The sequence below is a fragment of the Sceloporus occidentalis genome, unplaced genomic scaffold, assembly GCF_023333645.1.
Source record: "Sceloporus occidentalis isolate IW3139 unplaced genomic scaffold, rSceOcc1.0.p SCAF_6, whole genome shotgun sequence".
Lineage (NCBI taxonomy): Eukaryota > Metazoa > Chordata > Lepidosauria > Squamata > Phrynosomatidae > Sceloporus > Sceloporus occidentalis.
The window spans coordinates 135,361,396-135,376,039 of NW_028316986.1; the positions used below are offsets into that span (position 1 = coordinate 135,361,396).

The window sequence follows — 14,644 nt, forward strand, 5'->3', positions numbered from 1 at the left end:
CACTGCAGAAATATGGTGCCACAACAAACTACAATTCCTAGAATTCCATAGCATTGAGCCATGGCAGTTAAAGTGGTGTCCAAATGGGTTATTTATGCAGTGTGAATGAACCCCCGGGGTCCAATACTCACACCACAGCACCAGACTTGATATTTCTGACATTTCTTGACAAGAAACTCTTTTTCTGAAACAGAGGCGGGTTACACACCGCCATTTAGTACGTATTCTATACGTACTAGGGTTAGGAAGGGGCGGTGCTTCCGCACCCCCCTAACCCTAGTACGTATAGAATACGTACAAGATGGCAGCGCCCTGTTCATACGGGCGCCGCCATCTTTACGTATCGGAGGCTGTGCGTCCGGACGTCGCGAGGCGTCTATGATGTCGCGAGTCCGCCCCAGGCGCCTCGCGACATCATAGAGGCGCCGCAAAAAGAAGCTCCAAAATGGAGCTTCTTTTTTGCTCCGTGCGGAAGCCGCGCGGTGTGGCTGCTGCAGCTCCCTCACGGAGCAAATGGCCCCAGCGGGAGACCGCCGCAAAGCAGCGGTCTATAACCCGCCAGAGGTCCAAAACACACTGCAGAAATAACCCAGTTTGAGACCGCTTTAACTGCCCTAGCTGAGTGCTAGAGAATCCTGGGAATTGTAGTGTATTGTGGCACCACAGCTCTCTGACAGAGAAAGTTAAATGTCCCACAAAACTACAATTCCCAGAATTCCCTAGCATTGAATCAGGGAAGTTAAAGCTGTCTCAAACTGGAGTATTTCTGCAGTGTGTTTTGGACCAGAGACACAATAATTTTGCCTTTGATTGTATACCCATGCTGTTTCTGATATCATGGTGCAAGTCTTTTCTGGTGAATAAATAAAGCTTTATTACTGTTTTATTTTTTTTTAAAAAAATTAAAATTCTAAGCATTCAGTGCTAACTGTAACCAAATGAATAATCCTCATTGCCATATTCTTAGCCCCTTTCCAAGATAACTTTAAGGGTGACAAACAGATGTGGCCACCAGAAACCTAATGTGTGGATGCCACCATTTTTAGGTTGAGTCTTTTGTTTTCATTGGAAAACTGTATGGAGGCAGCCAGTTTTAACCCACAAGCGCCCCCCCCCTCCTTTGTGGAATTCATGGCAGTGCAAAATCTTTCACTTGTGTAGTTTGCGGAGGCTATTGCAAAAGAAGAGCCTGCCAGAACAGACTGCTACTCAAGTTAGAATTGTACCCTCAAAATATTTGCAGGCAAACGTAAGCCAGATACATTCTTTGAGAAAGACTCTGGGCTTTTTCCTGCTACAGATTTCCTTTTAAACAACGGCAACTAGAGTGTAACTCCCTTCCCACTCATCAAGCCAAGTTGTTAGGCAAAGCCACACAATCTCCTTTTATGACCACCTAAAGGAGAGAAATGTTTCTAGGGTTTGTGCCAGAGCTCTGGGTTGGCATTTGTTTTCATGGCAGGACTCTTCATTGTGCCTTCAAAACAATGCCTAATACCCATCAATACTGTGGAGGTAATACTATTGTTGGGTTGGAATGGCAGCTCTAAGAACCTGACACTTGGTGATCCTGGAAGTCTGTGGTGCTTCAGAGCTAAGGTGCCTCCTGAGCATGTCTTGAGTGCTAAGCGAATGTTCAAGGATTCAAGAGTAATAACAACTGGGGGAAATGTAAGGTTTTCTTGTTTTTAAACTTGTGCCATTTTTTTGCTTTTGGTAGCCTTGAAAATAAATTAACTGTTTAACACCCATAGCCATGCACACCTTGCTTAACCCAGTTTAGGGTTTCTCCATACGGAAGTACAATAACATCCAAAATCCACAGCACAATGATACCTTTATGGGGCCAACCAAAATGCACAGAATACATGATGCAAGCTCTTGAAGCTCCATGGCTTCTTCATCAGGCAAAGGAAGGCTTTGTTCCCAGTGCCACACGTCCAGAGAGACCCGGTATGCACAGACACCCCTTCACTTTGTCTCAACACAGAACAACATACCAACCACACCTTCACAAAGTGCAAGTCTGAGATTAATGTTGTCATATTTCTTTTATTTTTTCCCCTCTTTTATGATTTTTTAAAACACCTTTGCCTGTTGAAGAATCCAGTGGAGCTTTGAAAGCTTGCAACATGTATTTTGTGCAGTTTGGTTGGCCCAATAAAGGCATCCCTGTTTTTTGGGATTTTGGATGTTACTCTGCTTTGCTGTATGGCCAACAGGGTCACTCTTGGATACATAACGTGTATATTGTGTCTTTTGGTTGGGTCCATAAAACTATCCCCCGTTTTGTTTAGTGTGGACCATTGTACTTTGCTACATGCCTAACATGGCTAGCCCTGGATATGAGACATATATTTTATACATTTTGATCGGCCCAGGAAAGGTTTTGTGGCTATTGGATGTCATTGTACTTTGCTACATGTCCAACATGCCTTCCCCTGGATATATTTCCACACAGAAGGGATACTTCTGTCCTTTGTGTGTGTGTGTTTCTGGTGCCTCAGATGAAGAAAAGGCAAGGGGTGCTGGAGCAGAAGAGGAGAAAAGATGCTTTCCCTCTGGCATCATCCCTTCTTCTTCCTCTACTTTCTTTGTAGCCTCTGAACAGATCTTCCTTTTCCAGGACATATCCTACATTTCAGCTTTCTGCCCACAGGAAAAATTTCAAAAGGTCCTCAATTTTTGGAGCATGACTAAGAAGCATGGGTTTACATTTCTATGGGTGTTTTTCACCTTTTTATTTGGTAATGTCCTACATTTTTCTGGAATGCCCTACATGTTGCAGTGCCTTGCCCAGGGTGACCAGTGTCCTCCTTTATTCCAGGAGATGTCCTACATTTATTTCCACCTTCTGTCCAGGAGGCATTCCAAAGCATCTTCCATCTGGAGCATGACTAAGAAGCCTGAATTTATAAGTTATGTGAGTGTTTTTACTCCTTTCCTTCAAGAAAAATGGAGGAAAAGCTAAAAACACTCAGTACACTATAAATATAAGTCTGTGCTTCTCAGGCCTGTTCTAAATGGAGCACACTTTTGAATCCCTCTTGGATAAAAGGCTTGAAATGGAGGACAGATCCTGGGGTAAAAAGAGGATGCCTGTTCAGCTTGTTAAGACAGAACCAACCCCTCTGGCCTGTTTTTAAACACACTCAGTATAAATATAAACCTATACTTCTCACCCCTGCTCCAAATGGAGGGCATTTTGGAATCCTTCCTGGAAAGAAGGCTTGAAGTGGAGGACATATCCGGAAAAAGGAGGGCAGCTGTTCCCCCTGGCAAACCAGAATCAACCCTCTGGCCTGTTTATACATTTAAGATAGAATAGAATGGAACTGAATAGAAAATAATCTTTTATTACAGTCACAGACCAGCATATAATATACCCATGGTTCTTAGTCCTGCTCCAAATGGAGGACATTTTAGAATTCCTCCAGGGGAGAGAAGCCTTGAAATGGAGGACAGGTCCTGGAAAAGGAGGAAAAATTCTGGGCTCAGCCTGGCAAAACAGACCCACCCCTCTAGCCTGGTTTTTAAAAAACACTACATGTCAATGAAAACCCAGTAACTTTCTTTTTTTATCTTTCATTCTTCACAAGTTCTCTCACAATTTGTGAAGAAGGAGCCAATGGCATCTCCTTGGGAGCCCTTTCTTATCCAGCAGAGGCAAGCCATTTGTATCTGAGGAGAGGCATTTTCTAGATTCCTCATCCTAATTTGAAACTCTATTTCCTTTGTTCCCCCCCCCCCCCTTTGCTTGTTTTTAAGTCTGGCTAATTCTAATTCTTTGATAGTTTCTGCTCTCAATGGCGTGCCTCCTGGTAAGAGAGAGAGAAGCCTGGAAATGGAGGGCAGGTCCTGGAAAAAGGAGGCAACTAGCCTGGTCTCCAGGTGTGGGGCTGCAAGGGGGAGGCTGGGGGGAAAGCCCTGAGCTTTCCTGGCCCCATCCCTTCCCCTGGCTGGTAACCCCCCTTTCCCCCCTCACAGGAGGCGGGAAACCAAGCCCACCGGCCCTCCCTCCTCTTCCCCCTCCAGCTGGGACCAACTCCCTTCCTCCTCTTTAGTCCTTGGCTCCCAAAAAGTGTGGGGAGGAGGGGGGGCTTCCTTGGTCTCTGTGGGGCGGTCGCTCTTTCTCCTCCTCCATCCACAGAAGAAGGAGAAGGAGAAGAGGCAGCCTCCTCCTTCTCCTCCTCCTCCACCTCCCTCCCTTCTTCCTTCCCTCCTTCTTCCTTTCTTCTCTCCATCCCTTCTCCTTGGCTGCTGGGCAGCATGGCTGGAAGGCGCAAGGCTGGAGCTGCCTTGGTTGTGGGGCTGTGGCTGTGGGGCGCCAGCCTCCTCCTCCTGCTCCCCCTGGCTGCCCCCCAGCCCCAGCCCCAGCCCCCTCAGCCCCCCCGGGGGAGTGTCTGGTGCCCCAGCCGCTGCCTCTGCTTCCGCACCACCGTCCGATGCATGCACCTCACCCTCGAGAGCGTCCCCGCCGTCGCCCCCCAGACCACCATCCTGTAAGTCAGGGAGGGGCTCCTCTGGGGAGGGAGGCTGCCACTGGCCCTACCCAGCCACTGGGTGGCCTTCCAGGTAATGGGAGGGCATGGGCAAAGGCACAAAGCTCGACACTCCCAGGGGAACAGTGAATGCAGGCTTCAGAGTCAGGCTCACCATGGACAGGAGCATAGGAATAGTGAATGCATGCTTCTTAGGATCAGAATGGACATGGGCAAAGAAAAAGGGTCAAAACACTCATAGAATAGCAAAGGCATCTTTTTACTCCTGCTCCAGATGGAGGTCATTTAGGGATGCCTCCTGGGCAAAGGGTTGGAATGGAGGAAAGGGCATGGAAAAGAGGAAAAGTCTGGTCCCCTGCTGCAGGGAGAGGAGACTTCCACTTGCCTTCTCCAACTAGAGCTGGACCACCTACCACTGGCTGACCAGGGTCCTCATAACTGCACAAAATGGAGGCGCTTCCAGAAAAATTGGGGGGATGTGACCAAAGACAAAGGCCAGCAATTGCCTTCCCATGAGGCTGAGAGTATGTGACTTGCTCAAGGTTCCCCAGTGGGTTTCCAGGGCCGAGCTGGGAATCCAACCCTGGTCTCCAGAGTCATAGTCCAGCCCCCAAACCACAATGCCAGGCTGACTTCACACTCTAGTTAAGCTAGGGATATTGAAGTAAGAGGATTTGAGCTAATTGTTGAGCATGTTTAGACCTCAGGGAATTCAGCATGGGTGAAATGATTGGCTTATGTCCAGAGAGAAGGAGTGAGACTTTGGAAAAGTTAATTCTATTGGGAAGTTACTCAGAGGCCTTTCCCTCAGACAGGATGAGGCAGGCGCCTCAAGCGGGTGGGATATTGTCATAGATGTCCCATGGGCTGCCCTATCAGGGTGACCAGACTTCTTTCTTTCCATGGCCTGCCTTCAATTCCAACCTTCTGTCCAGGAGGAATTTCAAAGTGTCCTACATTTTTTGAGCACAACTAAGGAAGTATGAATTCTATATTTATATGAGTGTTTTGTGATTTTAATTTTCGTAAAGTCCTCCATTTTCCTTCAAGGCCCCACATTTTGTGGTGCCTTGTCCTCCTTTGTGGTTAGGACATTTGCTCACCCTGTGTCCTGTGCCCTGTTAAGCTACCTACCTAGCCACTTTTAGGCACAGTGGCAGGGACGTAGCCAGCATTTTGGGAAGGGGGGGGCAGACTAAGTGCCACCATTATAATGGGGCTGCGCAGCGGCACACACCATTGATTTTATCTAACAGAAGGGGGGGTCCAGACCCCAAGGACCCCCCCCCCCCCTTTTTTGCTGCATCCCTGACAGTGGACAACTCTTGCCCTTCAGTCCCAGTGCCAAATATACAGAAGTGCCAACTTCAGTAAGTGAAACAAGATGCCCTTCACCTCAGGAGGCAAAATGTCTTGGGCTGGCGGTGGTGTCATTGAAGAAACCTCTGTATCAAACCATGTTTGGTTTCTCTTAATTCTTCCTCTCCCCCACTCTTTTTGCTCTTTATTCTTGAGAGTTTGATTCTATGGTGTCAAGGTCTTTGTGTGGCTTTGTGCTTTCCAGGAATGTAACCACTAGCCTGAGCTCTGTGGCTTTTCCAAGTCACTGGTCTCTGAAGCCCCTTTGTTGTTGTAGCTTTCCATTCATCCTGCCCTTCTCTTTGGTTTTGAACCTCTGGTTAAAGGTGTTGTGGGATTGGCTAAGAATGTGCTAATTGGGGAGTGCTGCCATTTTTTATTGTTTTTGATACCTGTTAGAACTAGGAATCTTGCCTTTACAGAGTTCTGGTTTGTATTTTGGACAGGGGAGATTGTGGGCTACTTATGTGTTTCCTTAAAAAAAATAAGCACAGGCTTTTGAAACATTAATGCTTATGTATGATTTTTTGGAAGTGGGTTCTCCCCTCCCACCTTTCCTCCATTGCAGGCACTTCTGAGCAGTTTAAAAACATGATTCTTACTATTGACTCTAAGGCAGTGGTTCCCAATCTTTCTAATCCCGCAACCCTTTCATACGGTTCCTCATGTTGTGGTGACCCCTAACCATAAAATTATTTTTGTTGCTACATCATAACTTTAATTTTGCTACTGTTATGAATCATATTTTCGTTGTTATAAATTGAACATAAGTAAAGCATAGTCATTAATCACAAAAACACTCTCAGAAGATGGCAGTGACCAACCCCCTCTGAAGAAACCTGTCCAGAAAGCCCCAGGATAGGTTTGCCTTGAGCCTTGGGCAAGGAGCCACACTCTCTCAGCCTCAGCCAGCCCTCTCTGAAGAAATATGTCCAGAAAGCCCCACGATAGGTTTGCCTTGAGCCTTGGGCATGAAGCCACACTCTCTCAGCCTCAGAGGATGGCAGTGGCCAGCCCCCTCTGAAAAAACCTGTCCAGAAAGCCCCAGGATAGAGGGGCAGAGGGGTAGTGGTTCAAAGTGGAACTGGGACTCTATGGCTGTGCTGTCTCTTCTGTTTTGCACAGCTCTATCCTGAGAGGGGAAAGAAAGGGGACGCTGTGGGCAGTTGCTGAGCACCTGTGGGGCCTGGAGGTGGCTGCTGCTTTAATGAGCTTAGCTTGGAGACCCTTTTTTTGGGAAGAGGTGCTCCTGGGAAACTGTCATTCGACCCCCAAAGGGGTCCCGAACCCCAGGTTGGGAACCACTGCTCTAGGGGGTTATTCAGACATTGTTGGTTTTTAGTGCAACAGTGTGAATAATCTCACTCACATATTCCAGTTTTGTTGTTCACACTATTTTTTTTCATCAGAACTGCATCTCCATACATCACTGCATGGTCTGTTGCTCACACGTGTCAGCACTGTGAATAAAGATGGATTCGATGATGCAGATGTATTCAAAACATGTTCAAGGCATGCAGAGTTTTATCCTGATTTATCCCTGGTTGATTTGCATGCCAGCAACGTGACTGTTTTTGGAAAACTTTGGGGAAACCCCCCCAAGATCGATTATCCCAGGTTAAGTGGGGGTTTTGGCAGCCACATCTCCCAGACTTAATCAGATGTATTCCAAATACATCTGAATGACAAAGATTCAGCCCAGATTCTACCAAGATTGTTTTCACCATCTGAATAACAACCCCTTAGGCAAACTTCATCAGAGACAGGGGTCTTTCCTCTTTGTTTCTGCTTGTTTAGCCATAAAATGTACAAGAAGGAGCCTGTACTGAATTATGCCAGGAGAATGCAAGCTCCTTGATCTTGCAGAGATTTATGGTCATGCTTAAGATTACCTACGGCATGAACCACAGTGATGTTGCTGAGCACATTCTGTAGAGAATTGAGTTCTTCCAGTGTGCAGACTGAGGCATGCAAAGGGTTCAAACCTGGTGCCAGCCAGTAAATGGAGGAGTGCGAAGGCCTGTTATGTGAAAGCTTGATTTCCCTGTTTTGAGTAGTCACATGCATTCATTTGTATGGGATTACTTTAAGTTTATTTTTTTGGAACAGGTTCTGAAGTTTCACATTACTTGAAACTTCTGCTGTGTGAAGTAAACCAATAACACAGCTGAGATAAAGCTTTCCCTTTCAGTCAAGGGCTGCATAAAAACCTTGCCCGTTATGTACTCAGGATACTTTTATAGCTGTGAAGTGGAACTATATTACTACTGGATTGCACTGGGAGAAATAATATGGGGGTCTTCCATTTGTTTTCATACAGATAGATCTTTAAAGATACTTAGAAGATTGCATGAGTACAGAAACAGAGCCTGAAGAATTTGTCTGGAAAATTATTTCAGATTCCTAGAATCCTGCATTGAATTTGTAGGAGCCAGCCTTCCAAAGGGCTGTATAAACATTTTAAATTTCCAGGCAGCCATGTTCCTGGGATTTTCCAAGGCCTGTGTTTTGACATTGGTATTGTGTGTGTGTGTGTGTGTGTGTGTATTTAAAAGTGTTCTTTGGGGCTTGCCGTTTACTTCAAATAACAAAATTCATACAAAACCCACACAGTTTTCATACTCAGAGTGTTCATGTTCTTTTAAATGATCATTCCAGCCTTTCTGCTTGTGTTTTTCTTGAGTTTTAGGAGGACTTCTGGATGGAAAGAATAACTAGCACTTGATCAATACATATTGACTCAGAAATAAGTCTGCTGGAAATTACTGGGGCTTATTTCCAGGTAAATGTGTTTAAGATCAAAATTTAATTTTATAAAAACAGGTTCTAGCTGTAAGAGTTTCCTGTGACCCTAGTGTTAAAATCTGTTTTAGACTTTTTAAAACACTTAAGAATGTCTTCCTTTGTTTCAGATTCAAAAAGGAAAAAAAAAGTACAAATGAAAAGTGCTGTTATTTTGCCATTGCTGAATCCTTTGGCTCCACATGCAGCGTTTTGGCAGGCTCTGGTTAATTCTACAGAAGTTGTAAAGAAATTAACTGACTGGTGCAGGAAGTGGGTGGCTAATGTTTCGTGCATTTAAAACAAAGTGCATTTGCAGAGCACTTTTATATTGGTCAATGTTCCTTATTCCATTTTGTGTCATTCCATTTTCTGAATATTCATGAAAGCTGTTCATGCTGTTATTCTATTTTTATTTATTTTTTCATGCCCGAAGTTTAGATAGATGTCTGAAACTTACTATGCAGTTTTATTTAAATTTAGTGTATGGAATCAGTGGTGTAAATGACCTTTAGAATCATAGAATCATAGAATCGTAGAGTTGGAAGAGACCCCAAGGGCCATCCAGTCCAACCCCCTGCCATGCAGGAAATCCAAATCAAAGCATCCCTGACAGATGGCCAGCCAGCCTCTGTTTAAAGACCTCCAAGGAAGGAGACTCTATCACCCTCCGAGGGAGTGCATTCCACTGTCGAACAGCCCTTACTGTCAGGAAGTTCCTTCTAATGTTGAGGTGGAATCTCTTTTCCTGTAGCTTGCATCCATTGTTCCGGGTCCTGTTCTCTGGAGCAGCAGAAAACAAGCTTGCTCCCTCTTCAACATGACATCCTTTCAAATATTTAAACAGGGCTATCATATCACCTCTTAACCTTCTTTTCTCCAGGCTAAACATCCCCAGCTCCCTAAGTCGTTCCTCATAGGGCATGGTTTCCAGACCCTTCACCATTTTTTGTCGCCCTCCTTTGGACACGCTCCAGTTTCTCAATGTCCTTTCTGAATTGTGGCGCCCAGAACTGGACACAATATTCTAGGTGGGGCCTGACCAAAGCAGAATACAGTGGCACTATTACTTCTCTTGATCTAGACACTATACTTTTATTGAAATTGCATTGGCCTTTTTAGCTGCCACATCACACTGTTCACTCATGTTCAACTTGTGGTCTACTTGGTCTCCTAGATCCCTTTCACACGTAGTTTCATTCAGCCAGGTGTCACCCATCCTATATCTGTGCATTTTATTTTTCCGCCCTAAGTGCAATACCTTACATTTCTCCGTGTTGAATTTCATTTTGTTAGCTTTGGCCCAGCTTTCTAGTCTATTCAGGTCATTTTGAATCTTGATCCTGTTATCTGGGGTATTAGCTATTCCTCCTAATTTGGTGTCATCTGCAAATTTGATAAGTATGCTCCCAATTCTGTCATCCAGGTCATTGATAAAGATGTTGAATAGCACTGGGCCCAGGACAGAGCCCTGTGGGACCCCACTGGTCACTTCTCTCCAGGATGAAAAGGAGCCATTGTTGAGCACCCTTTGGGTTCGGCCAGTCAACCAATTACAAATCCACGTAACAGTTACCTTGTCTAGTCCACATTTTACAAGCTTGTTTGCAAGAATGTCATGGGAAACCTTGTCAAAGGCCTTACTGAAATCAAGATATACTATATCCACAGCATTCCCTTCATCTACCAAGCTGGTAATTTTATCAAAGAAAGAGATTAGATTTGTCTGGCATGACTTGTTTCTCTGAAACCCATGTTGAGTTTTTGTGATTATGGAATTGCCATCTAGATGTTCACAGACTCTCTGTTTAATTATCTGCTCCAGAATCTTTCCTGGTATTGATGTCAGACTAACTGGACGATAATTGTTGGGATCCTCTTTTTTCCCCTTTTTGAAGATGGGGACAACGTTCGTCCTCCGCCAGTCTGCTGGCACTTCTCCTGTTCTCCAGGACTTCTCAAAGATTATTGCCAATGGCTCCGATATTACATTGGCCAGTTCTTTTAATACCCTTGGATGGAGTTCATCTGGTCCCGGAGACTTAAATTCATTTAGATTAACAAGGTGTTCCTTTACTATCTCTTTACTTATTCTGTGCTGAAATTCCCCTATTCTGTCCTCTGCTCCATTATCCTCAGGTTGAGCACCCTTTGCCTTTTCTGAGAAGACTGAGGCAAAGAAGGTGTTGAGTAATTCAGCCTTTTCTCTGTCTTCTGTTAGCATTTTGCCATCTTCTCCACGCAGTGGCCCTACCATTTCCTTCTTCTTACTTTTGCTGCGGACATATCCAAAAAAGCCCTTTTTGTTGTTCTTAACTTCTCTAGCAAGCCTGAGTTTGTTCTGTGCTTTAGCTTTTCTGACTTTACCCCTACACATGCCTGCTATTTCTTTGAATTCCTTTTTCGTGATTTCCCCCTTTTTCCATTTCTTATACATGTTCCGTTTCAAACTTAGCTCGGTTGAAAGTTCCTTAGTCATCCATCCTGGTTTCTTGAGACACCTCCCGTTTTTCTTTCTCACTGGAACTGTTTGAAATTGTGCCTTCAGTATCTCTCTTTTGAGAAAGTCCCATCCGTCCTGAACTCCTTTATCTTTTAGTATTTCTGACCATGGAATCGCCCTCAATACTTCTCTAAGTTTACTGAAATCCGCTCTCCTAAAGTCTAGAATGCGTGTTTGACTATGCCTGGCTTCTCCTTTCCACTGTATTACAAACTCCAGGAGAACATGGTCACTTCCACCTAATGATCCCACCACTTGCACCCCATTAACCAAGTCATCCTTGTTGGTTAGGATCAGATCTATAATAGCTGACCCCCTTGTTGCCTCTTCCACCTTTTGGACCATGAAATTGTCCTCCAGGCAAGTGAGGAATTTGCTAGACCTTGAGGATTTTGCTGAGTTTGACTTCCAGCAAATACCAGGATAGTTGAAGTCACCCATCACTACTACATCTCTCCTTTCTGACTGTGTGGTCATCTGTTTTAGAAAGATATCATCCAATTCCTCAGTCTGACTTGGGGGTCTGTAGTAGACTCCCACCATAACATCCTTGTTGTTTCCCTCCCCTTTAATTTTTATCCAGATGCTCTCCACCTGGCTTCCATGATTGATGTCCTGGATCTCTTCACTGGTGTAAATATCTCTGACATATAGTGCTATTCCTCCACCTTTCCTGTTTGGCCTATTTCTCTTAATAAGGTTATACCCCTCTATTTCCACATTCCAATCATGAGACTCATCCCACCAGGTTTCAGTGATGCCTATTATATCATATTTGCTTTGTTGTACTAGGAGAAGACCAATATCCCTACTGACAACGATATTCTGCCTTGCCCCTGGATGCTGGATGGTTGATGGATTTATAATAAGGAGAAGTCTGTTGTATGTGGAGTCTGGAAGGGATTCACTTCACTTTGGCTTATGACCCTGAGGTGGGAAAGGAGGCTTCTTTTCTCTGAGACGTTGCCTGGTTTGTTTAAAGCTTTAAGAGCTCTGTGGCAAGCATTACACCCACAGAACTATATGGTTTATTTTATGGACTACAGATAGCTCCCACATAGGGAATAAGTTGAACTTGTAGCCCATCTGACAGCTAGTCTGAAATAAAAAAACCCAGCTTCTCTCTTCTATCATCTGCTAGCCCAAATTTTAATTGCAATAGTACATGGTGGGTGAGAATAAAATTGGTTATCATTTTTGATGTTATTTTATGTTGAGCAGTGTTTTTCAAGGTTCAGCCACATGTGGACCATGGATGATTTTTCTTTTTCCTGCTGTTTGTTCCTTTCCCCACTCTCTGTGCAGAGACATTAGCAGAGGATTGAGAGGCTCTGTGACTTTTTAAAGATAGTCCATGGTGCTGGCCTGAGAAAAGGGCAGTACTATTTACTACAGCTCTGCTTTCTATAGTTACATATTTCAAATCTTTTACTGTCTGATTTGTTTTGATTTTTTTTAAAAAAAGAAGAGAAGTAGAACTGGGGCATGACCTGAGGACTGACTGTAGCACTTAACTACTTGCATAGAGGAAGAAACTGTGATGTTAAAAATATTCATACTCTGCTATAGAATATTATGCTGTATAATGTGTGTTATAACAATATCCATCATCACAGGGACACAGTACAAAATTCAGTTGTTTCCATTTGCAGATGATAGGATGGAAAACAGATTCCTGCTCTGCCTTCAGCAACCTAAGGTTGTGCCTCTTCCCACCTCTGCCCTGTGCTCTGTTTCACTGACGCCCCTAAAACTGGAGTGGGCAAAGTACTATTCTCCAGTTGCCCTGCTCCTGATCTTTTAAATATCTAGCTAATGCTCTGGATACTCCTAAGCACAGAAGGAAGCCAAGTACAATCCTCTGGGTATTGTAGGACTGCCTATCTCAGCATTCCTCAGCATGCCATCATGATGGTTAGGACTGATAGGAGCTGTAGTCCAACTATACTGAATTATACTTTGGCCATTTCTGCACTGGAGTATCTGGAATGCTGAGCTGAATTTTTCATAGAATTCCTTATCTGCCGTTCTGCTTACCAGAGGTGTTGCTTACTATATACCGTATATACTCGACTATAAGTCAACCTCATGTATAAGTTGAGGGCACATTTTGGGGCCAAGATTATGGATTTTGATATGACTTGTGGATAAGTTGAGGGTTAAACTAGGGGCATGTAACAAAAGCTCTAAAGGATAAAGCAAAGGAAAACAATGCTGAAGAATTAAAAATTTCAGCAGACATAAGTGTTTAGCTCACACTAAAGTTTGGATGAATGAGAGCGGCAGTGGAATCAGTATTTCAAGGACGGATTACACTTGTCTTTCACCAGGGGATGGTTCCTTTCTTAAATTAAGAGTTAAAGTATACTTCTTACATTGACTCGTTGATAAGTCAACTCAGGATTTTTGGGTCAATTTTTTGACTAAACTTTCTAGACTTATACATGAGTATATACAGTACTTAAAACAATCTGGAACAATCTGGAGCATGTGTACATGTTACTAATCTGCATATATCAAAATTAGAATTCCTAGGTAGGAACATCTGTTGTTGACCCCTGGAGTTTCTCCTTAATAGTTCTTTCTTGTGATTAGCAAGGCTTGTACTGTTCCTTGTCTTGACTTCTCTGCTTTCAACAATAAATCTCAGGGTGCATACATTTCTTCAAATAGATCCTTTAGATTCTAGATTCAATTGCAATTCATTAGATACTGCTGATTCAGATTAATTTGAAGTAGCTGGATATTCTGCTATTCATTCTTTTTGTTTTACTTTACATCCCTTCTGTTTCTTAGTTTAGTTTTGTTTATTTTTTAAATTGAGGCACTGGGTCACTCTTTGCTTTTTTATTTGATGAAAGGGGCAATGAGAAATTGAGTCTAACCTTTAAATCAAATTGCTTTTTCATGGAACAATGGGTCTATAGTTTGCATTGTTATTTTTATTGGTTCATATATTCCTTTCTTGGGTGGATATCTTTTATTCCAAGCCTTCTCTATCTTGTTTTACATGTCATGCTGTTCTTTTACACTTATCTTTATTGGAATTTCATGTAATCCTGCCTTCCAGCTGACAGGTCATCATGGATTCCTTTGTGAATATGCTTAGTTTTGTTGTTCACGGTTGTCTTTTATAGCCTTTTTCAGACTTCCCTGCTTTGATTGGAACACGTGCGTATGGGCTTACATACATATATCCCAAAGAAATTAGCTTCTGGATAAAACAACTATAGCCTTATAGGAAACAAATTGAGCTTACAAAGTCTGTGGCTGAAATTCTAATGTTAGTCTTAACTAGAGTAGAACTATTTAACAAATGGGGTTTAGCTGCATCTTGATTTAGCATTCAACATTTGACTCAGTGGGTTTGCTCTGGTTATGAGTCCAACATAAGTTATGGTATATACAGCCATAGACTCCAGTGTGTATCCTCTCAGTGTGTACAAGTTGTGGATATGCCCATTAGACATTGTGGGTAACTTTTCTTTGTTTGTGCATT

The 14,644-nt window shown here is 43.5% G+C and overlaps 1 protein-coding gene across 2 annotated transcripts in view; it reads left to right on the forward strand.

The window, feature by feature from the left end:
• Positions 1 to 4,269: 4,269 nt before the first annotated feature.
• Positions 4,270 to 14,644, forward strand: part of LOC149311428 (peroxidasin homolog) — a 103,861-nt gene continuing 93,486 nt past the window's right edge. Inside the window, exon 1 of one of the 2 annotated variants that reach the window (XM_089531041.1) lies at positions 4,270 to 4,502. In XM_089531041.1, coding sequence (XP_089387167.1) covers positions 4,270 to 4,502 — 233 coding nt within the window. The remainder of the gene's footprint in view (positions 4,503 to 14,644) is intronic. The other variant, XM_089531043.1, reaches the window with a different exon arrangement.